Source organism: Myotis myotis, unplaced genomic scaffold, assembly GCF_014108235.1.
Source record: "Myotis myotis isolate mMyoMyo1 unplaced genomic scaffold, mMyoMyo1.p scaffold_m19_p_9, whole genome shotgun sequence".
NCBI lineage: Eukaryota > Metazoa > Chordata > Mammalia > Chiroptera > Vespertilionidae > Myotis > Myotis myotis.
In genome coordinates, this window is record NW_023416401.1 from 58,560,793 (window position 1) to 58,587,945 (window position 27,153).

The 27,153-nt window shown below is 49.9% G+C and overlaps 2 protein-coding genes across 2 annotated transcripts; one reads left to right on the forward strand and one right to left on the reverse strand.

Annotated features, from left to right (window-relative positions):
- Positions 1–183: 183 nt before the first annotated feature.
- On the forward strand, positions 184–1,328 carry MMP24OS (MMP24 opposite strand). The gene is made up of 2 exons (XM_036323261.1): positions 184–333; positions 403–1,328. The coding sequence occupies exon 2, from the start codon at positions 406–408 to the stop codon at positions 565–567; it is 162 nt and encodes a 53-aa protein (XP_036179154.1). The 5' UTR covers positions 184–333; positions 403–405; the 3' UTR covers positions 568–1,328.
- Positions 1,277–26,461, reverse strand: MMP24 (matrix metallopeptidase 24). Its single transcript, XM_036323258.1, has 8 exons — positions 26,263–26,461; positions 22,167–22,283; positions 19,613–19,917; positions 11,853–12,014; positions 9,570–9,784; positions 7,440–7,578; positions 5,771–6,037; positions 1,277–3,955 (listed from the first exon to the last, which is right to left on the reverse strand). Exons 1-8 carry the CDS (start codon positions 26,439–26,441, stop codon positions 3,618–3,620), a joined length of 1,722 nt encoding a protein of 573 aa, XP_036179151.1. The 5' UTR covers positions 26,442–26,461; the 3' UTR covers positions 1,277–3,617.
- Between the last annotated feature and the right edge of the window lie 692 nt (positions 26,462–27,153).

Sequence of the window (27,153 nt, forward strand, 5' to 3'; positions counted from 1 at the left end):
CAGGCTTGCCCTCTGACCCAACGTAGTTGGAGGTTGCTGGCCTGACTGCCCGGGGCCCTGCACAGCCTCCCCCTCCGCGGCTCCTCAGTAGCTGGGGTGGGCCTTCTATTGGTCTGGCTGCGCAGGGCGCGTCACCGCAGGTTGGGACGGGATTGGCCAGTTGCTGGTGGGTGGGGTCGAGCTTGTTGGTCCCGCCCCCGGGGCCAGAGACCGCTCTGGAGGCCGTGGGTGGTGACGTCACGGCGATCGCTCCTCCCGGCTCAGCGGCGCGGGCGAGCGGACCGTGGAGGCCGGCGGTGCGATTCTCGGGACCCGCTGCTCCCACCGCGCGAGGTGAGGGTCGGAGGGGCGGGGAGGGGCCGTAGGGCTGGCCGAGCACCTGACGGGCTTCTACTCCTGCAGACCATGGGCGCTCAGCTGAGCGGCGGCGAGGGCGCCGCGGGGCCGGCGCAGCCCCAACCCCAGCCCGCGGCGCCCGAGGGTCCTGAGCGGCCTGGGCCCGAGCCCAGCCCCTGGGGGCCCCTGGACGACGTGCGCTTCCTCATCGCCTGCACCTCCTGGTACTGACTCCGCCCTCCGAGTCACCGCTCACCGCCTGTTCTGTTCGCCTCGCCGGGTCAGGCCGCTGTCGTCTGTCCCCACGGCCCAGTGTCTCAGCCTGTTCCCTCCCGCCCCCGCGCCCCAGCCCCACCGGCGCCCCAGAGACTGGGATTGAGGAGGGTTAGGGGCCTGGAAGGAAGTCCCGGCCGAGCTGCCTCCACAGCAGCGCCTTGGGACACCTTGAATTTGTTCGCTCCCCATCCTACACCCAAACCACCTCAGCCTTCGTGCTCACCCGCACCCCACAGCTCCAGCCATCTGGGTCCTGGCTCAGCTTCCCTGTCACTGACTTCCAGAACCAGGCGAGGGTTCGTGGTGAGACCCTAAAGCCACTGACCTCACTTGTCCCTTAATGCTGAGAACTCGGCTCCTGCTTTTGTTCTGGTCATTGCACGGTGGGCCTTGACTGCAGAGAAGACCTTGCTGCGGTGACTCTTCCTGAGCCAGGGGAGGTTGCTCCTCCAGCCGGACCCCAGTGAGGCATTGTCAGGCTGTATTTCTGGGACCCGATTCCACTGGGCCTCTTGGAGAGAGGGATGTGTGATTGCTGGGCTGGCAGATGAGACGAATGAGGCAGCTCCTGGACACCCCAAAGTACCCTGTTTCTCTCCTCCCAGAAGCTTCTTAGGCCACTCTCAGAACCTGTTTCTCTCTCCCACATTCAAGGGAAATGACAGACTGTATTTTTGTTTTATTTAGAAATGATTTAAAAAACATTATACAAAGGCTGATCAGTTTAAAATGTGACTGACACTGAAATGCTATGATGTTCCCCAGGCTGAGGGGAAGCTGGGCTCTGGGACCCCCAGGGCTTTGCCCCTCTGTCTGCTCTGTCCTGGGGTGATGGACAAACAGATAATCACAAGGCAGGATAATTCGAGTTTGGAAGCCTCCAGGCTGAGCCCTCTCCGGGTCTAGCCTTGCATCCCTCACATCTGCAGCCTGGGCTGCCTGCCTCCATCTCCTGCTCTTTCTCAGCTGACCTTGGTAGTATTAGGAGCCAACGGGAGCCTGCGGGGCCTAGAGCATTCAAGAAGTGAGAGCACCAACCTGAGGAGTGGAGAGGGACCAGGAAGGGGAGAAAGGAGGCCAGGAAAAGATGGATAAAAGAGACACTTCTGATCTCATCTTGGACCTTAGAGGGGTCCACAGGTGGAGACCAAGGCCCAGCCAGCTCACTGGACAGCCTGGGCATGTAACAACCTCTCTGTGCTTCATTTGAGGGCGTGATGAAAATTACCCTTGGCCTCCCAGGGCCTACACTAGTTTCATGTGAGTGGACAGGTGTGAGCTAATAAAGTGCTTTGCAAAGTATAAAACAGTGTACAAACCTATGAATCACTTATATCTCCGCAGTTGTTCCCCACCCGCCCCAGGGAGCCCGCCCTTGGCCAAAATGAGAAAAACAAAACAAAACACAAAAGGATAATGACAGGGAACACAGTGGAGCCCAATAGGTGCCTCTGGGACAAGAGATTTTGCTTTAGACAGTTAGCTCCCAGGGCAACAGAAGTCCCTGTCTCCTACAGCTTAAGCTGACCCAAAGACCAGAGGTCACAGGGTGGGGGCAAGGTCCTTGTAGGCTCAGAGGGCCAGGGTGGCAGCATCCTGAAGACTGATACCACCTCCTGGATTTGGCAGAGAGCCAGCGGGCATCACTGAACCCATTGGTCTTGCCCAGGACGTCTCAGTGATAAGCAGGGCTGCCTCTACTGGGTTGGAGTGAGGCAAGCTGAGCCCTAGGAATTCCTGCCAGAGACAGTGTAGGGTGGGCCCCTAGGCTTGGGGCCACTACCCATGGGGTTGCTCTTTTCCAAAGAGCAACGCAGGAAAATGGCCTAGAGAGCTGGGTTAGCAAGGGCCAAGCTCATGATAGGAACACTGGTTCCAGTCTGAGGGATTGAGTGGGCCTCAGGGTATGTGGGGGGTATGGGCTCTGAGCACTTGAGAAGGCTGCCCTGACTCCCTTACCCGAGGCCATGAGGATGTTGGCCTGAAGCCATTTCTGCCTCACATAACCAGTCAGGCTGAGCCCCAGGCCACAAGCTACAGGCTGGAGTGCTGCTAGAGACTGAGGGAACAGAAAGTAAGGAGAGTGGAGGATGGTCACACACTCAGATCAGCCTCCAGAAATAGGGTCAGCTCCTGCCCCAGTGCGTTAGCCTCAGGAGGAGGGCCTGGCTCCTGGGGTGTCTGGGTGTTAGAGTGGCCTTAGCAGCACCGTGGTCCTTATCACCTGGGGCGTGGCCTGTCACCGGCCTCATCACCAAGACAGTCACCTCTAATTCACCTAAAGCCTCAAGCAGCCTTTGCAGAATGGGACTTTAAACAGTAGAGACAGGACATTTAAATGTTCAAGATGTGACAGCAGGGTCCTTGTGAGACCCGGCTGGGCCACAGCCCTGCCTGCAGCAAGTGACCCTAAATCCTGGGTCTCAGAGGAGACCCTGATGTATGGAGCAGGTTTCCTGAGGGATCTGCTGCATGCCAGCAGGGGAAACCCGTCTTGTTGCCCACTGTGTTGGCAGCAGGGGTCCTGTAGCCTTGGAGAACAGTGGGGTGGGGGTGGGGAGGACATCTGACCAGCAGGTGTTGGCAAAGAGGGACCAGGACTGGTGGCTTCTCCCAGATGGGACTGAGAGCACTAGTGCTGGCTTCCCACAGAAGGTGCTGGGTCCAGCCAGGAACCAAGCCGTGGCGTCTCATGGACACCACAGGATGCAGTGACCACAGGGCCTCCACCTGGCATGGGGCCTGGCCTATTCCCTTGAGTAGGGAGCAGTTTACCCAGGACAGAAGGCTGGCATCTGGGTGCCAGGCACACACCCTGGGGCACAGCTGCCATCACTCCCTGCCCCACGTTCATCCTAGGCCAATGCGCCCACCACTTCAACTACATGACCCCTAGCCTAGGGCCCTGCTGGCTCCAGTGGGCAGTGACCAGAGCTGCCCCTCAGACCCTGGTGAGGAAGGGCCTGCTTGGCCAGACTGAGTGGACAGAGAGGGCTCTAGGCTGCTCACACCCACTCCTGGACTGGCCGCTTATAGTAGGTGACAGGCTGAGGGCCTGCCTTGTTCTTGAACTGGAAGATGGTGTAGACCAGCACCAGGATGCAGAGGGACAGGATGCAGGGGATGACCACGGCCACCGCATTCACAGAGCCTGGCATGTCGTTGATGGTCACCATGATGTCCACGTCGTCCTGGGGCAACCGCCGCTCCTTGCGCCGTTCCACCTCCTTCTGGTTGCAGCCCATCCAGTCACGCAAGATGTTGCGTGGGTAGCCAGGCTCCACACTCAGTTTCTGGTTGTCAAACTTCCAGTAGTCCCGGCCCTTGTAGAAATAGGTGTAATCTGCAGAAACACAGCCCAGCGTCACCACCACTCCCAGACACTTCCCTGCACCTGCATGTGAGGGCGGAAGGCGCTGTGGGTGTGTGGAGGAGGGGCACCTCTCCCACCTGGGGGAGTCCCAGAGGAGCTCTGAAGGAGGAGTGGGCTTGGAGGTGGGGGAGCACAGTGCTTGGCACATCCTGCAAATAGTGTGTCTGGGTCATGGACTATCACCTGCATGGCTGCAGAAATGGGCACCCAGGACCTGGAGCAGCCCACCCCATATTCTCAAAGGTTCTGGGGAGCCATAGAGGGGCTTTAAGTCAAATTGGTAAATTCAATTTGTGCTTCCCAGACTGGACCTTCTCAGTCTGGGGCCATAGCTCTGTGACACTGTCCCCGTAGGCAACCCCATATGGGTCAGATCAAGCCCCCAACTTAGGGCTTGGACAGCACAATCTCCATAGCTCTAGTGCCTCAGTCCAGCTCCTGCCTAAGCCAAGGGAGGCAGGGAGCAAGATTTTTCCTCTTGACAGCAGACACCACCTCTTGGCAATTATCATGGATTTTTTTTTTTTTTTTGGCTTGGCATACATCACTTCAAAACACTGATTACAAGATTTCTGGGACCCTTCTAGGGGAGGGGCTGGGAGGAAAGAAGGCAGCAAACTTTGGGGGCCACTCCAAGGCTCCCAGCAACAGCCTTAGCAGCAAGCCAGTCCACAGATGCAAAGCAACGCACTCAGACTCTCATTGGCCGGTTCCCCACCCTGGCTGGGACATTCATTGGCCAAAGTCTTTGATGTCATCTGTTTCTGAGGCTCCCCAGAAGGTGAGACCACGTGTGTAAAGCATGAGGTACACAGGAGAGCCACCAGATAGCTGCTCTGTCCCTGGAGCTGTTGGCTTTTTTACTAGTGATCCTCGTCAGAGTCCTTCCCAATGACCTCTAAAGTGGCCCCCTCTGCCTAGTTGCTTTCTCACAGCATTTCTTTCCCTTACAGCATTTGTTGCTGTCTTATTTTTCTGCCCCTAGCCCGAGAAACAGGATGCAATGCAAGTCTTGTTCTCTGCTCCATCTTCAACCCTCCCACACAACCTGGTTCTAAGTAATAAAGGTGGAGTGAGTAAATCTGTCATTCCATATAAACTAAAACACAACAAGATGACAATGATGATAGCAGCTAAAGCAGATGGCATGGGCCATGTGCTAGGCATTAGTCTAAGTGCTCTCCATGATTTATTTAATCCTTACAAAATCCTATGAGGTAGGTATCAGGAAACTGAGGAAAAAAAGTGATTTGCCCAAACTCATAGTAAGTGGTGGAGATGGGATGTGAAACCAGCCAGGCTGTGCTTTTGACCATATCAGTGGAGATGTATTCAACAGACATTTATGATACCTACTCTGCGCCTGACAAGACCCAGCCTCTTCCTGAGAAGCTCCTACTCTGGCCTCTAGGAGGAGCTTAGAAAATGACTTGTAAACAAAGAAAGCTTCTCTCTCCACCTCCCTGCCCTCAAACCCTGGGAAAACCATATCATTGCTTTTCAGATTTGATAACTCAAGGAACTCCTGGAGTACACCTGAGGCCCATGAGGAATGCTGTTTGAAGGAATGAAGTCAGTCTATGAAAACACCTCTCAATGGAGAATCATCCCTGAAGATAAGAAATTGTGACTTGGTAGCTGGTAAGAGAATTTTGCTGTGTGAACATGGGTGGATACGAGGCAGCTGTCTTTGCTCCCAGGCAGTGTTTCTCAAACCTGGATACCCTGAGAGTGTGCCCGAGGGCTTTGCTGAGACCCCCCCCACCCTGCCGGGCCCATACATACATCCTTCCTTGCTGATGAAGGCCCCTTGGGGAGCCTGTGGGATGCCCTTCCACACGGTGATGGGCTTGGGGTAGCCAGGGTCTGTGGCCCGCCGCTCCTCGCTGTAGCGCCAGTACTGCTCGCCTTTGAAAAAGTAGGTCTTGCCCACGGGTTCCCAGCGCAGAGCCGTGTCAATGCCTTCTCGGGGCAGACAGCTGCCCAGCTCCCCCAGGCTGTGGGGGTACCCAGGCTCCACCGTCACCTCCTTAAACACCCAGTACTTGTCACCTGTGGCCAAGAGGAGCCCAGGATCAGCTTTGCCCAGTCACTGAATGCCAGAGGTTGTGGCTAGTGCCACCTGCCCATCTTATTCGGGGACTGAAGTCATTCATAGAGCCAGAGTACGACAGGGAAACAGCCCCAGGCCTGCTTGATACCCTCAGTAGAAGACTGAGGCCTCTTGGCCCAGGCAAACCGTAGGGGGCAAGTGGCCAGAAGCCAGTCACAGATCCTGGACAACTCATTCCATGCTGCCCAGGCTCTGTGTTTTACCCTCTGTGACTTGTTCCTTTCTCCTCTCTGAGTGATCTCAGCCACTCGTACACACTAGTGTTCCTTGCTCCCCCCCTTTCACCAATGACACCCAACTCTGAGGCTCTAGCCCATAGCCACTCTCTCAGTGGGCCAAGCACCAGACCTGGGTACCCTGTGGCCCATCTGCCTCTAGGCATTTCCAAATTGGTTTTCCAGAGTTCCCCATCTCCATCACAAGGGGCGCCCTACCTCATCACCTTGCAGCCTCCCAGCGTCCCCAACAAGTCCTGGCATCACCTCTGGCCCTCTTTCCTCCTCCTCTAGCTGTCTTTAGCCTCCCTGCTCTGGGCCTTGCGGACATCACTCTCCTCAGCTCCAGCAACCATTTCAGAAATGGCCTCCCGCCTCTGCCCCTGCTCTCTGGTTCTCTGTTGCTCACAAACATCCAGTGAATTTCCAGTGTTGCCCTAAGAGATCAATATTAAATTCTGGCCTGGCAAACAAGGCTCTTCAGGCCTTCCTCCCTCCCCCCCCCCCCCGCCCCAAACTACCTTTCCAGGCCACTTCTCACAGCTTTCCGATGGGGGGCTCCACGCATGCACATTCCCACACTCCTCCTTTGCCCATGCTGCTCCCTCCGCCTTGGACTGCTCTCCTTGCTTCTCACTATCTGTATCTTACCTGACCCAGGTCAAGATAATTGAAGTGAAACCACCTAGCACAGGATGGGCTCGGGGAGGGCACAGGGTGGCCTGCTGCACATGTTAGGCCCCCCTCCCCCTTCCCTGCCTGTTCCAGCCTCTGGGATGTGTGGCCTCCTCCCTCTGGACTCTTATAGAACTGATAGGGTGGCCTTCCATGGAGTTGATGGTCTTCAGTGGCCTGTACAACCCTCTACTTCATGTGGCTGAGGCTTGTTGCCCACCAACTTTGACACATACAGACCCTTAACAATCACTCCTTGACTTGATTTCCCCAAATTGTACATTGCCTGCCTGAAGGGATCTGTCCTTTCAAATGTCAGTGTCTCTGTTAGGGCTAGAAGGGCCCGTGGAGTACATCTGCCTCCCACCCCACTTCTCCCAGTTCACAGATGAAGAAAGGGGGTCCCGAGGACAGGGAACCATCCCAAGTCCCTCAGCACAGGCCACATTACCTTTGAAGAAGACAAATCTTCCATCAGCCCTTTCATAGGCTGCATCTATGCGGGCAGGCAGGCCCTTCCAGAACTGCTCAATCTGCATGGGGTAACCCTCCTGCACCCGGTTATTGCGCAGGCGCCAGAACCAGCGATCCTAGGAGTTAAGGAGGGGAGAGGAAGAGGCATAACCTGTGAACCCAGTGCTCAACCCAAACCACCCAATACCTTCCCCTGTGCCCAGCCTTGAAACCCTTTGTCAAGTCTGTCCATTTACTGCTTCTAACTTTCAAAGCCCTGTGAGGAAGACAGGATGCTCGTTAACTCTCTTTAAGTAAACCTCCTTAAAGGAGCAGCCTGAGACAGAGTAGACAGGTCTGATGGGAGAAGAGATGTGGAGGAGCAGAAGGGGTGATGCCAGGGCCTGGAGTAGCCACGTGAGGGCAGCAGAGAGTCACATCAGCAGAGCCACTCCTAGGTCATTGAGCCTGGGCAGAGTGCCCTCCTCATTTATGGCTGGCTCCATCCAGCAGGGCAAGGACCATGGGAAGCAAACCCTCTTTTGCTTGGGGGAATTCCCCCAAGACCTGGATGTGAATTCAGGTTCCTCCACTTATAGCTGCATGACCTTGGGCATAGTACTTAAAGAGCCTCACCTGCAAATGGGGGAATAATGAGGGATCAGAGGAGAGAATATAGGCAAAGTGACTGGAACAATAGGGGGCACATAGTTGATGTTGAATAAATGGCAGGTCAGTAGGCCAAGAGTGTGAGAAAAGCCCTCCTCTTCAAACTGGTGCCTGGCCTCACTGCAGCCCCTGGCTGGTAGGCATACTGGGCCAGGTCTACAACCTCCCAGGACCTCAGTTTTCTTATGTGTAAGTGAGGATGATAAAACCCAGACTTGCCTAGGAACTGTTCAGTTGGAGGATCCAAGAGTACAGAAGAATGAATGATTCGTAAAAGATGGTACAAAGGCTAGGAAAGGTTTTTCAAAGGTGTTTTACAAAGCGCTTTCACATCCAGTTTGTTTAAACCTTATTTTGACTTTCACAACTCTGGTTAAGTTGATCTGAGATATACAGGGTCCTAAGGAATTTCAAGTGGGTTCCTAGAGCCACTCGGTGAGAGGCAGACTGACCCAGGGTGCCTGATTCTTGCTCATTGCTCAAATCTTGCTGGGGAGAACTCCACGAGGGGAGTGGGGAAGTCCTCCACGGCCTCCCAGTGTGATGGAGACGTGCTGCCCAGACCCCCTTCATTGGAGGGCTTACTGCCTCCGAGGCTGGGAGTGTGATCAGCAGGCAGTTTTCAACTGCCCACCTCTCAGGATGGCCTCCACTTCAGAGAGTTCCCCCCAGGTCACATCCTTCCTTATCCAATGACTGAATGAGGCAGGGGTATAAAGTTACAGCCATTTGGATCCCAATATGGGGTAATTCTGACCAGCCAACCTAGCTCCAGAGCCCCCTGTGAGGGTGGCTGAGTCTGCAATGGGCCTAATGGCTGCTTATAACTATCATCTTCTGCCCAATCCTGCTTCCCTCCCACAGATGCTGATCCCAAAGGTACTCCCTCATCAAAGTCCTGCATTCCAAACATCGTCTCAGAGTCTGCTTCCTTAGAACCCAGTGCAACACACCAAGCAGGCTTCCCCACCAGTCAGCCCCTGGCTAAGGTGATAGGACCAGGCAGGTGACAAGATGTAGCCTGGCTTGCTTCCTGTCAGGCACACCTGAGTACCAGTCTCTCAGCCCTGGCAGGATCTGGAGACAGACACAGCCACCACTGTGCCAGCCCCTATTTCATAGCCATGCATTATTTGATCTTCATACACCTTCGTTAGGGGAATGACCCCTAGTTTTCAGATGGAGAAACTGAGGTCCAGAGAAGGGAGGTGACTTGCTTAGTCACAGACCAGAAGCAAGTCTCCCAACACTTCCAAGAGGTAACCCTGGGGTCACCAATTTCCCTCCCTCCCTCCCTCTTGATTCACTCAGCAGCACCAGGAAGAGACCCCGTGTCCTAGCCATTGGGCCAGGTCCCAGCTAGGCCCCACAGCAGGCCGAATCCCAGAGCAGCAGCCTGCTCCATGGTGGGGAAGACATGGGAGGGGACCCCTGGAAGGTGCCTGTTGACTGGGCCTACCTTAAACACAAACATCTCGCCCCGGAAGAGAGCCACTGTGTTGAAGTTGCCATCACAGATGTTGGGTTTGGCACCGGGTGTGGATGGCCTGTCCCCGAGGGGTGGCCGAGGAGGCCTGGGCTGGCGCTCATGCTTCCTCTCAGACGGTGAATGGATCCTGCGGACAGGGAGCGTGGGGAGGGGCCTTGTGGGCTCCAGGGGCTCGGCTGGGGGTCCTGGAGAGAGGGGCTGCATCTTAGAAAGGGGCCAGCCATTCCCTGCCTCCCCATCACCTAGGCAGCCTGAAACAAGTCTGTCACACTCCAGCCTCCTGTCCTCTCTCCCCATTTTTCATTCCCCAATCTTTGAGAAAATAGGTGAAAAATAACCATTAAATGAGACTCATTTGTCCACCCTCAAATCTGCATATGTTCTCTTTCTTCTCTCCTTTTGTGAAAGAACAAGTCCCTTCTTAGGTTCAGTGACCCATACCCTCTTCCTCTGCTCCCCTCCACACACACTGGCCCACTTCCTCACTCCCCTCCATTCTTTATCCTGCTTCAACATGGCTCTGCCCGTTACCCACTGCACTGCTCCGTCAAGATCACCAGTGGCCTCTATGTTGCCAGATTCAGTGGTTACTTGGTTCAGACTTTGATGTGCATATGAGTTCTTCAGGGATCTTGATAAAATGCAGATTATGACTCGGAGGATCCGGTGGGTCCTGCGATTCTGCATTTCTTTAAGCTCTCGGGTGATGCTCATGCTGCTGTCTGAGGCCCACACTTGTAGCAAGATCATAGAAACCCTTTCCTCAAAACACTCTTCTCTCTTTTCCGGAACCCAGCACTGTCCTGGTTTCCCTCCTACCCGGGGCTGTGCCTTCTCAGCCTCCTTTACTGGCAGCCTTTCCTCATTCCCCTCTACTCGAAAGGTGGTGGTAGCCCTGGGTCCTCTTCTTTTCTCTCTCTCTATTTTGGTCCCTAGGTTAGAGCTTCTCAACTTGCATAATAGGATCACCTCGGGAGTTTAAAAAAACTCTTGATGCTTAGAAGGCACCCCAGACCAATTAAAACCAAATCTCTGGGGTGAGGGTCTGGTATTGGTATTTTTTATTGAAACCGAAGATGATTCCAGTGGGCAGCCAGGTTAAGACTCACCACCCTAAGTGATCTCATCCAGTTCATAGCTTTAAAGACTCCCTTAGAGTCCAATAGGATGTCCTGGGATGACAGAAATGTTCTAATCTGCACTGTCCAGTACAGCAGCCTCTCGCCACACCTGGCTACCGAACACTTGAAATGAGTGACTAGTTGTTAGTGTGACAGAGGAACTGAAAATTTAATTTTATTTAAGTCTAATTAAGATAAATTTCAATTTCAGTAGCCACATGTGGCTATATTGGACACCAAAGATTTCCAAATCAACATCCCAGCCCAGATCTCTGAGCTACAGACTGGTCAGTCCTGTAACCTCACAATTACAAAAGCCAGAAACCTTGTTGTCATCCTCCTCACCCCATGTCTCATCAATCAGCAAATCCTGGCCATTCTATTTTCAAAATACCTTCCAGTTACCACCACCCCTGTCCAGTCCTCTACAGCTTAGCCTATGGAGATCCTGCCTAACCTTCAGGGCTCTGGGTGGGGCCACCTCCTCGGTGAGGTCCAGAGAGAGCCCATCTATGCTCCATAGCCTTGGGGGGGCAGGGGAGGGGGTTGTGCTATGTGGACCTGCATTTTCTCAAGTAAACTGGTCTTCCCATCTCCACCTACTGGACAACAACAAGAATTTCACATACCAGTGTTACCAGAGAACTGGGTGGGTGGTATGGTAGCAGGCTTCTCATATTTTATCAAGGTATCAGCCTAGCTTCTTAGTTTTTCTTGTTTAAGGAAAAAGCTCTGGTTATGATATTCATCACATTGTATCACTGTTACTTGGGCAGATGTGTGGATCTCCTGGCTAGAGGTGGGACCCCTTGAAAGTGAACCTCAGGAGGCTAGAGGGAGGTGTGTGGAGGGGCAAGGCAAGAGAGAAAAGGGAGTAGGTAGCATACCCTCCCAGTAGCATACCCTCCCCTATTTCCCAGGGTGAGGGCAAGGGAGGATGGTGGAGGTGGGGAGGTAGCTTTGCCCACTCTGGTTAAGCAAGGACATCTTCAGTCTCCAAAGGTCAGACAGCTGTCAGAGACACAGCAGCTATGTGGATGGATGGCAGTGCTCCCCTTCCCTTCCCCGCTCCCCGTGACAGGCAGGCCAACCCCACAGTAGAAGTGGTGGCCCCCTCTCCCCTGCCACGCACCGTAAATCTTCTGGATGCCCTGGAGATCATCCTGAGGCAGCTTGAAGTTGTGTGTCTCCATGTACTGGTAGAAGGGTGCCATGATGGCGCTGGGGTCGTTGGAGTGCTCCAGTCCCAGTGCATGGCCCAGCTCGTGCACAGCCACCAGGAAGAGGTCATTCCCTGTGGAGAGGGGGATGGGAAGGTGCCCAGGGCACCCACTTAGATACCAGACAGTCAATCCATTATGTTGGAAAACACCCAGAGACTTTGTGCTAGGCCCCGTGCCAGACACTGGATCATACCCTGCCTTCTAGAACTCTCGACATCATGGGGGAAAGGGAAGGAGAAACGAAATAAGTGAAACTAGTGTTCCAGATGCTTTAATAGATGTCTATAGAGTGAGGATATCAAGAAGGAGGAGTGATTTAAACTTGAAGGAAGGTGCTCCATGAAGCTTCATCAAGGTGAAGCATAAGTTGAGTGTTGAAAAATAAGAAGTTAGTCTGGAGAATGGATTCAGGGGGTAGGAGAGGAAGATGGGTGGGGATGGCATTCCTGGCAGACAGAAAGCTATAAACAAGATCCAGGGACAAGCAGTTTCATTCCACTTGGCTCTGGAACAAAGCACGAGGGGAGGGCCAGAGAGCGATGAGGTCAGCCAGGCTGGCAGCAGGCTATGATGCCATGCAAAGGAATTTGGATTGGCTTCTTGGCCAGTGGGGGGTTTAAGCAGGAGTGGGGGTGGTGACACAATGACATCACCCTGGCTGTGGTTGGAGGAGGGTTTAGAGGGCGGTGAGACCAGAGGCAGGGGGGTCAGGGGGTCAGTTCGGAAGCTGTACAAGGGCCCAGGTGGGAGATGAAAGGGGCCTGAGCCAAGGAGGAGGTAGTGGGACAGGCAGAGGGGAGTCCTGGGCGATAGGTTGGAGGTCAGCTTCAGGAGACCCAGGGGCAGGCCGGGCTCTGGGCCTGTGGCAACTCTCAGTCCAGCAAGACCTCAGATCTAAACTGAGTTATCATTGAGATCAAAGACAGGAATTCAAATTTGAGTAAAAAACAATAAGGTCCAGGTGCTGAAAGTGGGGCATGGGATCTCAAGTATGAAGCTGAGGCAGCCACATAGCATCGTGGTCTTGAGCACATGCCCGAGTGGAGCAGATCACATTAGTGCCCAGCTCTACCCCCACCAGCTGTGGGAACTTGGCCAGAAGGCCTACCCCCTGAGCCGGGGGAAATCATCGTACCTTATAGGGTTGTGTGAGGGCATAGTTGCTCTTGTTACCATACATAAGGTAGGGAAGGTTGGTGCCTAGAATAAGCCTATTGACCAGAAGGGAAGCACAAGGCCATTGGGGTTCTAGCAACCAGGTCTTCTTAAAACCAACTCCCCTGATCAGGCCTGGGACAGGGAAAAGCCTGATTTTGGTGGGATTAAATAACCCCAACTTTGTGAAAGAAATGCAAGGGGCTGGGAGTTGGGCAGGCTGTTGTTTCAACAGTCCTGACTCTTGTCTGTCCAGTTACAGATTCCTGCTTCCCTTGATCTCTGGCATTGGAATGCCCTTGAGCCCTGCCTCTTACTGCCCAGCTTTGAGGCATGTTGCAGTCCATTCCTGCCACCTTCAAGTACAGGGGAGGCTGCCAGGAGCCTAGAAGGTTGTCAGGAGTCATAGTGTCCACTCTGGCCTCAGTGTCACTGGCAAAGATACCCTACCCCAGTGCATCCAAGGGCCCTGTGAGCGTCAGATGGGGTTGAGGACTGTCTCTGGCCTTTCTGGCTAAAGTCTTGGGAAAAGAGAAGAACCCCATGGGGTGGGCCCAGACACGTGTATGCCTGCTGCTCTGCTGACACCACCAGTTTTTTCAGCAAAGGGGGCATGGGCAAGATCAGTACAAGGTTGGCCAGGAGCCTGGGGCTGCCTTCTGCCGGGGAAGGGCAAGCTGGCATGAGGAGGCCAGGCTGCCCCCAGTTCCTTCCTCAGGTCCTGGTCCCTCTGGCAGCAGGAAAGGGTGAGCTCATCTCTGAGCTCCATCCCAAACAAAGGCGGCTGCTAGAGCCAGCGGAAGGCAGCTCTGCTTCCTGGGGTCCAGTCTTGGCTCTGCTCCTAGCCTGCCCTTCCACCTGGGACAAGCTGCTTAGGCCTCTGTCTCCTGACCAGGCTCTTCCTCGGGGGTATCCACAAGGATCTCTGCTGGAAACCAGGGAGCGGGGCTCCAAGCTCCCGGCCAGACTAAATATTTGTCCCTAGCCTGTGTCTGTTACTCTGTGAGCCTCTGTGCCTGGGTCTCTGTAGACAACAGGAGTAAGTCCTTGAAGGAAAGGGCCTGTGGGTTTGATCCAGGGACCAAAAGGCAGAGAACTGGGGAACTGGCATCTTATTGCACAGAAACCCAAGAAACCTGCCCTGAGGAGATGGAAGGAGAGGGATCAGGAGCAGGAGAACTCCCTGGAGCGTGTGAGGTGGAAAAGCAGAGGTATGGGGAAGACTCCACGGGTCAGAATGGCAGTTCCTGGGAGTCACACTGCCATGAACCCAGCACTGCCATGTCCTAGCAGGGTGACAGGTTAAATCTCTTTCTCTGTAAAATGAAGGGAATAATGGTACCATCATAAGAACTGAGGTGAAGATTAATGAGACAAAATATGTAAAGCATTCATATAGGCTCCTGTCACAGAACTATCACTGTTAATTAGTTGGGTCACATTGAGCTGTGTGTGAGGACCAGCATCCCCAATAGGGAGTATTCCTGTGGGCTGGGAGCTCAAAGCCTTGGGCCTCTTAGCAAGTATATACCTTGTCTGTGCCTCATTTCCTTCTCTTAGGACCTCCAGATTTGGCGAGCCCCATCTGATTTACTCCTCCAACACCCAATAGTTTACAGAATTTCCCTTTTCCTCTGTTCTTTTGCCAGTGCCATCCCCTCCACCTGGAATAGCCTTATTTCTTCAAAGTTCAGCTCAATGCCATATCTTCCAGGAAGCCCTCCTTGATTTCTCCCACTGACAGTGAATGCTGCCTCTTCTGCACTCTACCAGCGGTTTATCTGAACTATCTCTATGGCACTGACCACTTTCCATTCTACATGATAGTATCTAGCACACACTCTCATTCATCCTCGGACTGTAAGCTCCTTGAGAGCAAGCTTTGTGTTTGAGAGGGCTTGGTGACAGCAGGACAGGACAGTGCCAAAAGTTCAATATTTTTTCAGGTGCGGTCTTTGGACCACCTGCAGCAGAACCACCTGGGGTGACTTTTAAAAATTCAGAGTCCTGGGCTCACTCCTGGCTCTGCCACTTACTGACTGTGTGAATTTCTTAACCACATGAAACTTTACTTTCCTCACCTACAAAATGGACATTATGATCCCTGCTGAGTCTAGCTCCCAATGTGGGGAAGAATCACTGAAATAATTGCAAAAGGGCTCTACCTTGTGAATTGCTGGTCTGGATGACTCTTCCCGTCTTGTCACCTTCCCTTGGGCTGGGCTCCCTCCCCAGCAGAGCTTAGTGAATTCTGCTGACTTCACTACTTGACTCATTGGAAAGAGTTGAGGACAGAAAGTCCCTGGAAGCAGTCCCCAAGACCAGCTTAAAGGCGTGGTGGGCTGGATTACCTTTCACCCAGACTCCAACGAGCTGGAGAATCAGAATCACCTCTACCATCCAGTGGTTCTCCAGAGCAGGGGTTGCCAACTGGTGGTCCTCAGACCACAGGTGGTCTGTGAGGTCCGAAAGGCTGGCGACCGCTGCAACAGAGAGCCTTTTAAACACACAGGTGGAGGAGATTATGATTCAGGAGTTTTGGGTTAGAGTTTAGGCAACTTTCCCCCCCTCCTTTTTAAAGTTCCCCAGGTAGACTTTTTAAAGGTTGGGTCAGGCTGACACACCTGAGCCAACCAGTCAACCTTAACATCACTAGAAGTGGGACAACCTGCATCACATGTGCTTCCCAATGTGATGGATTAGGGAGGACCAGCACCACCTAGGACAGCGGTACTCAACCTGTGGGTCGTGACCCCTTTGATGGTCGAACGACCCTTTCACAGGGGTCGCCTAAGACCATCCTGCATATCAGATATTTACATTATGATTCATAACAGTAGCAACATTACAGTTATGAAGTAGCAACGAAAATAATTTTATGGTTGGGTCACAACATGAGGAACTGTATTTAAAGGGCCAGAAGGTTGAGAACCACTGACCTAGGAAGTATTCTTGCCAAAAAAGTGAACCTGAATCTGGCCTGTTGATCTAATTAACAATATTCAGGAAATATGGGGGAGAAAGACAAGTTAAAAGTGAACCTGAATCTCATCAAGCCAAATGACTATACTCAGGAGAAGCGACCCAGTTTCTTTAATATATATGGTTGTTGGGGCACAGGAAAAGGAAGCAAGGTGACTTTTAAATTAAAAGGGCCTTAGGAGACACATCAGTCTTGTATGACGTATGCATGGTGTTTGGATCCTGATGCAAGCAAACAACTATAAAAGACATTTTTGAAGTAACTTGAGAAAATGAACACAAACCGGGTATTTGATTTTAAGAAATTATTGTTAATTTTGTTGGGTTTGATATTGATTTTGTGGTTGTGTAAAAAGTAATCAGAGGTATTGATATATACCAAAATATTTACAGGTGAAATGATTATGCCTGGGATTGTCTTTAAAATACCTTAGCCAAGCCTGGCCAGCATGGTTGAGCATCGATCTATGAATCAGGAGGTCAGGGTTCCATTCCTGGTCAGGGCACATGCCCGAGTGGTGGACTCGGTCCCTGGGGGGTGGGTGGGGGGTGCAGGAGGCAGCCAATCAATGATTTTCTCTCATCATTGATGTTTTTCTTTCCCTCCCTCTCCCTCCCTCTCTGAAATTAAACAAATAAACAAACAAACAAACAAATCTCAGCCAAAAAATAAAAGCATGTGCCGGGAGAGGGTAGATAAAATAGGAATGACATAATGTTGATAATTGTTGTTGCAGGGTAATGGGTACCTGGGGGTTCATATTGTCATTCTCTCTACTTTTGTGAATTTGAAATTTTCCTTATTGGAAATATAGAATAGAGAAGAAAGCCATGAAACAAAAGTTCCAAGGAGAACACTGCTCCCTCCCTCCCTGAGTTTATGTGGAAACTAAACAAGATAATATACAGGTGCTCAATAAATCTTGGTTCCTACCCTTCCCTTTCCAAAGCCACCCCAGGGCAGTTGGTGCCTTTCCAGCTTGCCATCCAGCTATTACTGTGGTTATGAGAGGCATCTGGACAGTTCATGCTTGGTTTTCCAGAGCATAGAAAAGTCCTGACTCTTGTCCAAAGAAGACATTGGCTACCTTGGAATTTCTGTCAGAACCAGCAGTCCTTCATCAGGATGGGGTGGGACAGACAGGAAGGTGCTGGGATGGTCCCAACTCCTTCCCACCCACACGACCAGCAATGCTTAGGCTTTTGAGACTGGGTCCAAGGTCTCCAACAGCAGTGAGTGGATGTGGGAAATGCAAACCCCAGAGCTGGGAAGGGGAGGGCAGAGGAGGAGGAGTGTCTTCCCAGTGCTTCCTGGACAACAATCTTTGAGGGTTTCCTTTATCTCTATCAGGGCTATAACTTAAAATCTCACAAGCTGGCATATCACTGGAGCTAAAAAATGTTAGTTTTCTTCTCCTCACACCTTATCAGTTAGCACAGACCGCCATTCCTTGACACGGATCCAAGAATAAGAATGAGATAAAGGACAGGAGTCCTGAAAGCCAGGAAACCACATCCAGGACAGAAGGGAAGGGACACTGGGCAGAGGAAATGGAGCTAGGTAGGAAAGAGGACACAAGTTTGAAGAGGGCAGGGGGCAAAGAGAAACTGGATTTATAATTTTGCCTGGGCTGAGCTTTGGCCGAACCACCTCCTGAACCGCCCTTTGAAGGATGAGCCAAGAGTTGATGATCCCTGATCCATGCAAAGATAAGTACAAATTTTTCTCAAGGAGGTCATCCCCATTTACAAACACTAGGCACGGCCTCTGAGGAAATGGGCTTTACAGTCTGCTCTCAGCCTGAGCTTCGCCAAGGAAGAGGAATGCCCAGTGTTTCCCAAACTTGCCTAGGCTTACGCATGAGAATCTCCAGGGGAGGGCCTGGAATCCGTGTTTTTAACAAAAGCCATGGTTGAGTCTTACGATCGGACAAGTTAAAGACACTCTGGGGTTGGAGACAGTGTTTCTTGAGGTGATGGAACCCCTGCATCAGAAGGGATTTTATCAGACTACATGCAGATTCCCAGGCCCAGGGCCAGAATCAGAGAATCAGAATAGCAAAAGGTTAGGGGCCTGGAGCCTGGAGCCTGGAGTCTGCATTCTTTAAAAAAAGTTTCTAGGTGATTTTGGTGTGCTATGGAGTCATAATGCTCAGGTTCAAAGCCTTATTTCATCATTCACCAACTATGGGACCTTGGGTAGGTGACCTAATATTTCTCTATATAGTTTACCTATCTGTAAAATGGGGGGAGTAATATATAATATAGACTATGTAAAAAGCACTTGACAGGGCCTTAGAATATTAACATACTAGTTGTCTATTACAATCTAAAATAGAATAGAATAGAATCCTCTGTCCCTTTCTCCCCTAGCCTCCTTCTGTATTTTCTTGGCATTTCTGCTATATCCTCCAGTACAGGCTGCCTGTGCCAGGGATTTAGGTACAATATCTGTCTCCCAACTTGACCCTGGGCTTCCAGAGGGCAGAGACCATGTCTTTTTTTTTTTTTTTTTTAAATGTTTGGATCCCCTGGGTTGTGTATCCTGTTTCATTAAAGTTGGAAGGGACCTCAGAGATCATCTAATCCAGTCCCTCATTTTACAGGTGAGGAGACTGGGGGTGAATTAGTTGCCCCTAGAGCAGCCGTGGGCAAACTACGGCCCGCGAAATGAATAAAACTAAAAAAAAAAAGACCGTACCCTTTTATGTAATGATGTTTACTTTGAATTTATATTAGTTCACACAAACACTCCATCCATGCTTTTGTTCCGGCCCTCCGGTCCAGTTTAAGAACCCATTGTGGCCCTCGAGTCAAAAAGTTTGCCCACGGCTGGGCTAGAGGCATAGCCAGGTGGTTGAACTATAGTTTGAGCCCTGGCACTGCCACTTATCTGCCAGCTATGCCACTTCAATCCCAAACTCTTCATTTAAAAATGATAAACACTTGCCTGCTTACTAAACATGTGCCTTATGAGTAAATACAGAAGCGGGACTCTTTTGCAACCTGAAGAGTATTGTTACTGTTACTGTACAGTACTAACTCTGGATCCATGTAATATTCATTAAATCATAGTGATGAAGAGCAAAGTTATCCAAGAATGTTAGTTACCTGTGAGGTTGACATAAGGGAGTGAGCCAGTCACGTCATCCCATAAGATGGCCTTTGAAGCTGGCGTCAGGCCAGAGCCTACCGCTTTCAGACCCCACATTCAGCTTTAGTTATTTTTTAACCCTTTTCCCCAGCTTCTGATTCATTACTTTATCTTCTTATTCATGCTCCAACTCCTCCCTTCTGACTCAGCCCAGTTAGACCATTTACCAAGTGATCTCACCCATCTCCATGGCCTGGACCCTGGTGGAGCACATGTTGAATATTATGAGGGGACATAGTTCCTACCCTTTTAGGTTCTTAGTTCTTAGACAAGAAGCTCTAGAAACTAGGAACTCATTTCATCTATGGTATCCTCCACGTTCTTACTTGGGGCTTCTGAGAAACCCAGGATTGATCCCCTATTCCCTCATTGTCTTACCATCATGGTTGGCGTTTCCTAATGTCCATGGCTCATCTGAGTCAAAGTGAGTGTCTCCTCCAATTCCGGGGCCAGGGAAGTAGGCATGAGCCAGGAATCCGCCTTCCCCATCAAATGGGGAACTGTCTCCATGGAAGCCAGAAGCAAAGAAGATCATGATGTCTGCCTCCTTCCGGTCACTTTTGATCTCATGGTATGGAACCTCTTCAAAGGTCAGTGGGGTCACCTTCTGCCACACATCAAAAGCCTGGCGAATAGCTTTCCGTGTGTCTAGCTCACCCACCTTTGGGGTATAGTTGTGAATGCTGGTGAGAGAGGGGAAGGAATTAGAATAGGGAGGAACAGACAGCGAGACAAAGACTAGCAGAGCTAAAAGAACATCAGAGACCATATGGCCCTATAATCTTCAAATTTTGACACCTAGAATTCTGCTTAGGTACCCTAGGGGTTGAGGGATAGGCTGAGTAGGCAAGGCTCTGGGTCCCAAACCCTGCCTAAATCAGAGTATCTTTGCTTTAATCAGTGCTTTGTATTTAGTCTCTGACAAAGTCTGTGTTGAATATAGGATTTCCTTCAATTTTTAGAAAAAAAAAAAATAAGTTGGTGGATAGTAGTTTCTAAAATTTATGTTCCTCTGCCTGGCTGGTGTGGCCCAGTGATTGAGTGTTGACCTATGAACCAAGAGGTCACAGTTTGATTCCCGGTCAGGGCACATGCCTGGGTTTCTGGCTCTATCCCCAGTGGGGGAAATGCAAGAGGCAGCCGATCGATGATTCTCTCTCATCATTGATGTTTCTTTCTCTTTTTAAAAATATATTTTTATTGATTTCAGAGAGGAAAGGAGAGGGAGAGAGAGAGAGAAACATCAATGATGAGAATCATTTATTGGCTGCCTCCTGCACGCCCCCCACTAGGGATTGAGCCTGCAATCCAGGCTCAATAATTCACATTCTCCCAATACATAGAATATGTGCATTTATAAAAGTTATAAAAGTAGTTAAACAGTGGAGAGTTTAAATGAAATGTCTCTTACAAACACTCCACACATTTGGCACCAACTACTGCTAGTCTATTTAAAAGCTGGTATAGGGCAGTATATGATTTAATCAGCTATAGATTTAGCTATTTTAGGTTACTATATCCATATTGCATGGTTACTCATAATGGAGTATCACTGTTTCTGGATGTTCTGCCCCATGAACACCTGGAAGAAGGATTATTCACCCATTCTATAGGCAAGAAAACTAAGGCTCAGAGAAGTTGGGTTCTAGAAGTTAAGGTCAGGGTTGTGTTAGAATTCAGTTCTTTTTCTTGATCCACTCTACCTCTTCAGGAGACCCCGAGTCTATCCAGTTTCTATCCAGTCTATCCAATCTATCCAGAAGAACCCAGATTCTTCTTTAGTTTCTTTTTCTTGTCAGATTTCTGAAAGAATCCTGTTCTGATCTCTACAGCTTGTCAGCAGGAGAGCCCTTAGTTCCACTCTAAGATCTCTATCTTAAATCCTACCTCAGAACCTAGGAGATCTACCCAAGATGGACTCAGAGTGTTGTGAGGTACCAACCAGAGCCCACCTGAGCCTGCCCTATGTCTGGCTCTTGTCCCAGCCCCAGTCTGAATTCAGACATCTGAGAAAGCTGTGATGGGCTCCATCATCCCTGCTCTTGATCGCTGGTGTGACTTAGAGACTGATCCTGCTCTGTCCTTGGTTTCCCTAGACCAGTGGTTGGCAAACTGCGGCTCGGCAAACCGCAGCTCTTTGGCCCCTTGAGTGTGGCAGTATTTTGTGGAAGACCCACACTCAAGGGGCCAAAGAGCCGCATGTGGCTCGTGAGCCACGGTTTGCCGACCACGGCCCTAGACAGTCAGCACATGACACTGTTGTGATTCAGGTTCCAGTTCTCTATAGTCCTTAAGAAACAACTGGAAACCTGTGCTGGGAATCTCGCATGAAGTCTATCAGACTAAGTGGGAAAGGGATGTAGATCACAGATAGTGTCGTTTGTCAAGTGGTGATAGGAGAATGAGTTCAGCTATGGTTCTTTATCATTGCTGAAAGTTACTGAAAAATCCATGCCCCACTTTCTGTAGCTACACATGATTGGAATGTGAAGAGAACACAAAGAAGAGCCCCTAAAGAACCAAATAAATCTGAAGTTGGATACAGCATCCTCTGGAAGCCACAAGGATGACAAAGTCATAGGCCAGTGGTTCTCAACCTTCTGGCCCTTTAAATACAGTTCCTCCTGTTGTGACCCAACCATAAAATTATTTTCGTTGCTACTTCATAACTGTAATGTTGCTACTGTTATGAATCGTAATGTAAATATCTGATATGCAGGATATCATATCAGATATCCTTAGGCGACTCCTGTGAAAGAGTCGTTCGACCGCCAAAGGGTCGCGACCCACAGGTTGAGCTGCCATAGGCTCTCAGCACTTGGCCCACGCCCTGATCACAGACCCACCTAAGGTGTCAACCTCTGAAACTCAGGCCAGGAAAGAGAATGAAGGTGGAGCCAAAACCAGGGAGGAAGGGAGGAAGTCAAAGCACCTGTAGGTGATGTGTTTCTGCCTCCACTTCTGTCCAGTGAGGGCATAACGCTTGTTTCTCCGCCTACGGCTCAAGTGGGGGTGATCAGGAACACCACATCGGGGTTTCTTCATCCATCTGGGCAGAGAGAAGACACATACACACCTACACTGTGATCACTGAGCACTCTAGGAAGATACTGCACAGTCTCCAGTCCCAGTTTGAATTGCAGTGTGGGTCACTGGAACCTTGGCTTTGATGGGTTCCCCGATAGGAACACAATCGACTCATTCATTCATTCATTCACTCACAACTGAATATGCGGAAACATTGCTGCATATGAGACTGGGAGTCGGGAAAATGAGCTTGATAGCTCCAGCTCTACCACTAACCATAGGAGCCCAGGCAGGCGACTGAATCAGCATGAGCCTCAGTCTCCTCATCTGCAACATGAAAAGTCAAGTTCTTGCTGTTCTTAGGTTGTAGAGAGCCTCAAAGGAGGACATATATGTGAAAATGCTCTGTAAATGTTACTGAATCGTATCACTTCCTGGTTTGAAACCCTCCAATGATCCCCCCCCCCCCCCAAACACCTAGAATTAATTCGAAACTCCCTACCTTGGCTCACAGGGCCCCCTGTGATCTAGTCCCTGCCTACTTGTCTGATGACACCTTTACCCCTTTCCCCTCATATATTCTGCTCCAGCCACAGTGACCTTCTTGCTGTGCCTTGAACATGCTAAGATTATGCCCACTGCAGGGTCTTGGCAATTGCTGTTCCCTCTGCTTGCAACACACTTCTTCACATGGTTTGTCTCCTTCATTTAGGTGTCTGCTCAAATGTCACCCCTTCAGAGATGACTTCCCTGCCCACCTTCTCTAAGGTTTATCCTGCTTAACTTTCTTCATAGCATTTACCATTCATGGAAATTATACATTTGCATTTTTATTTATTCTTTTTCTCTCCCACCAGATTCTAAGCCACATGAGGACAGGAACCTTGCCTGTATTCCCAGTGCTGGCACAATGCCTGACACAGAGGTGGTCAATAGTGATTTGCTGAGTGAGTGAGAACTGTTCAACAGTAGAATGGCATAGCTTGGAAGACAGCAAGTGCCCTGTTGTTCAAAAAGTGGCTAAACAACTGTAGGACATAGAATTTTTAAATTTATTAGTCTGTTGTCTCTAGTAAATGAGAAAATCTTTGAGGACAGGAACAGTATCATATTCATCACTGTTTCCCCAGAAGTTAACCCAGTGCCTGGAACTAAAGTAAATTCTGATAACTGTTTATTACCAGGTAAAGTTATATCAGGGAACAGTAACCTCGGACATTATTGGGATATAAAAGAGGGGCCAGGGTAGGAGATTTAAAAACTCATGGCTGATTGGGGCCCAGGCCATCCAAGTCCCTGCTGGCCTGACTCTCTCACTAAAACAATAGCTTGGGATTGCTAGAAGGGAAAACAGTCTGACCTCATTTGCAGTTGTTGAAAGCAGTTGCTACTGGCAATATAGAAAAGAGACAGAATATTATAACCAAATAAAATATAGTGTCTACATCATCTACAGTGTCCTATACTCAGAAATCAATAATGGAACACACAATAATAACAATACCATGCATTGGAATAAAAATTGATAAATTTCACAGTGTTTATATTAAAAAAATTTTTCTGATTCTCAATACAACTTAGTGAGGTAACCAGAAATTATTTATTCTCTGCTTTATAGGTGAGGGAAAAGAGACACATAAATTGAGTAACTTGCAAAATATAACAAAACAGTGAGGTGGGGCTAGAACTTAGTTGAATGAATAAGTGAACTATTAATTTTCATGCTTAGCACAAGGTTGGGCTAAAGGAACTGTTTGTTGAATGAATGAATGAATGAATGATGAGTGAATGAGTGAATGACTAATGTGTGACGTTTTCCAAGGTAGGCACTCAAAAATAGTACTTAGGCCCTGGCCGGTTTGCTCAGTGGATAGAGCATCGGCCTGCGGACTGAAGAGTCCCAGGTTCGGTTCTAGTCAAGGGCATGTGGCTTGGTTGCGGGCACATCCCCATGGTGGGTGTGCAGGAGGCGGCTGATCGATGTTTCTGGCTCTCTATTCCCTCTCCCTTCCTCTCTGTGAAAAATCAATAAAATATATATTTTTAAAAAATAGTACTTTGAATTGCTAATCTAGCTTCCTTTCACTGACAGTCCCTGGGAAAGGAACTAGGAGCCATCTCTGCAATGACAGGGCCGAGCAAGGCCTGGAAGGTTCCCCAGGGGGGAAACAGGCCCAGAGAAGGCAGTGGACTGCCCAAGGCCACAGAGCTGAAGCCAAAACTAAGGTCTCTAAATTTTACCCCAACGCCTTCCCTATTCTTGTTTTAAGTGTGACTGCCTTCTTCCTGTCCAGGCCTCCAAATCAGCATTCCCCACCTTCCTGCAAAGAGGGGGCGGGGCAGAACCGCAAGTGGGAAATGCCATCCTCCTCCCTCAGATCATTCCCTCTGTCTCCTCCTCTCGTGTCCACCTGCCACACTCTGAACTCTGTCCAGCAGGCCTGGGGCTTTCTGGAACAGAGTAAAACCCAAGGCCAGGTGGTGCCTCAGCAGAGACACCAGTGCTTCTGCCCCAGGATGCACTGCCACGAGCCCTGCACAAAGCCCTCAAAATAACCTCCGCTTTGAAAGGCGGTCGGGTCCTCTCTAACCAGCTCACTCATGGGGCCACAGGGCTAAGGAGTCCATTGTACTCCCAGCATCATAGGAGCAGTCTAATGTATTATCTCAGAATTCCACAGTCTCACAATCAGAGAATCCTAGGAGTAGAAAACATTTGGACAGAATGTTAGGCTCATAAAACCCCATACTCACCACATTTTAAAAGCTTAGACACTCAGAACAATGGAATCTAGAATTTGAGAGTCATAATTCAACACTCCCCTTTGTAAATGAACAAGCTGAAGCCCAGCGAGATGATTCTCTCACGGAGTGACTCATCCGAGGGGTGGATAGATCCTGGCTCCTCAATTGGGTGGATTTTCTGTTCTTTCACCCACGACCTTCCCCACATCCCCATCCAGCCCTGCTCTCCCCGCCACCTGAGCTCAGGATCCAACCCCCCCCACCTCCTTTCTCATGACTTTTCTTAAACAAACTGAAGCATGCCCAATTCTCTTCAAACTTAAAATAAACAAAATTAATTCCTCTCTAGCTATCATCTATTCCTCCCTTTCATTAAGCTTCTTGAAAGTTTTCCTACATTTGCCATCTCTACTCCTCACCTGTCCTTCTCCCCACTGCAATCTAATTTCGTCTCCACCATTCCAGAGCTTACAATGACCTCTTTGTTTCCAAACTCAGCGGACACATCCCAGTCTCCTGTTTGACCAGCCTGCACCAGCTGAGCTCATTCGCCATTCCCCCCTTCACTGCCATGACATCACAACCCCAGCTCCTTAAACCTCTCTGTCTGCTCCTGCTCAGCTTGTCTTGAGGGGCTCCATCCCCGGCACTCTTCCCTTCCTCCTCTTACTCTCCCTGAGCCATCTCGACCATCCTCGTGGCTGGTTTGTTATTACCTCTCAGTGTCTCCCTGAAACTCAGTGTTTCCTCTGAGTCCTAGACTGATGTAGCCAGATGACTATTTTTCACTAAATTGTAAGCCTCTGGGGGGGGGGGGGGGGGCAGGGACCATAGGATCAAGCACAGGCACTCAGCAAACATTTGATAAATGGAAAAAGTGCTTTTTTTTCAAGTGTTCTCTGCGTCAAGTGTCTATCTCGGGGAATGCTAGAGGGATGACTCGTAGAACCACCAGTTCTAGAGTCAGGAAATTTAAGGTAATCTATAGCCAAACCCCTTGCTGTGCTGATAAGGAAGCCTAGGCCCCAAAGGGTTAAGTGACTTGTCCAAGGTCACACAGCACGTTTGTGGCAGAGCCCATCCCCAGCTCACCTAGGAGAGGGCACCTTGGGGTGTTGCCTCCCGGGATGACACTGAAGAATAAAGGTAAGGAAGGTAGGATGGGTGGGCATGGTGCATACATGAGGCCATGACAAATGTGAACCTAAACATAAGTCCAGAAATTTCAAAGGCACAATGTCCTATGCAAATCTTACTCGATTGTTGTCTGATCCAACACACCGGTGACTGGGATCCCGTAAAACTGCTGCATAGTGGAGACAGCTGACTGTAAGGCCTTCCCTGAGTGCAACGCAGATGCCCGTGAATCATAGGGAAGCAGATAGCCATAGGACTTTAACCAGTTCTGAAAGACATGTGAAAGGAAAGGATGCATTATGCTGGAGAAGCCTCTGTTCTAGCTGGGCAGAGATCTGCCCTTGAAACGGATCATTTTACCCAGGGGCTTGAGGACTCATGCTCTGATTTCTTCCTCCTTGACTCTCTCCTGAAGACATGCAAATTCATCTCCAGAAAACACAGCTCTTGTTGGCTTACTCTCCTGCTATAAACCTTTCACTGGATCTCTACTGGCTACAGAATAAAGATTAAATTTGCATTCAAGGCTTTCTACTACCCTGACTCTTTGCTCATTTATTGAGTGGTTTCCACTGACAGATGTAACATACGACTAGACATGTGAGGGCACAAGAACAGTTCATTTTCTGAAAGAGAGTGGCCTTCCAGAAACCTATTTGTCTAAAGCCAGAGTCTGATGAAGAATTATGCTGTAGAATATTTACTGGCATGAGGTTATAGTATACATTCTTTACTGCTAACCCCTTCTAAAAAGCAAGCCATTAAAAACAAATATGAACAAAAACAATATTGATATTTAATTTAAATATCAATACATAAACATATGCATAGAAAAGCCTATAAGGGCACAATAATAGTATGATTACATAAGAGAATTTCTTGTTTTTAATAAATACACACTGAAGTATTTAGGTTTACATAAGGGTGTATCTTATCTGCAACTCTTTCTTAAATGAGCTCAGGAAAAAAAATAGAGAGAGAGAGAGGAAATAGATGTTGTAAAATGTTAA

Coding starts and splice junctions, on each gene's coding strand:
- MMP24OS (XM_036323261.1), top strand. CDS start 406: ATGGGCGCTCAGCTGAGCGGCGGCGAGGGCGCCGCGGGGCCGGCGCAG.
- MMP24 (XM_036323258.1), bottom strand. CDS start 26,441: ATGCATCCTTTCCTTTCACATGTCTTTCAGAACTGGTTAAAGTCCTAT. Junction 9,785..11,852: donor GGGCATCCAGAAGATTTACG/GTGCGTGGCAGG, acceptor CCCTCTCTCCAG/GACCCCCAGCCGAGCCCCTG. Junction 7,579..9,569: donor GCGAGATGTTTGTGTTTAAG/GTAGGCCCAGTC, acceptor CTTAACTCCTAG/GATCGCTGGTTCTGGCGCCT.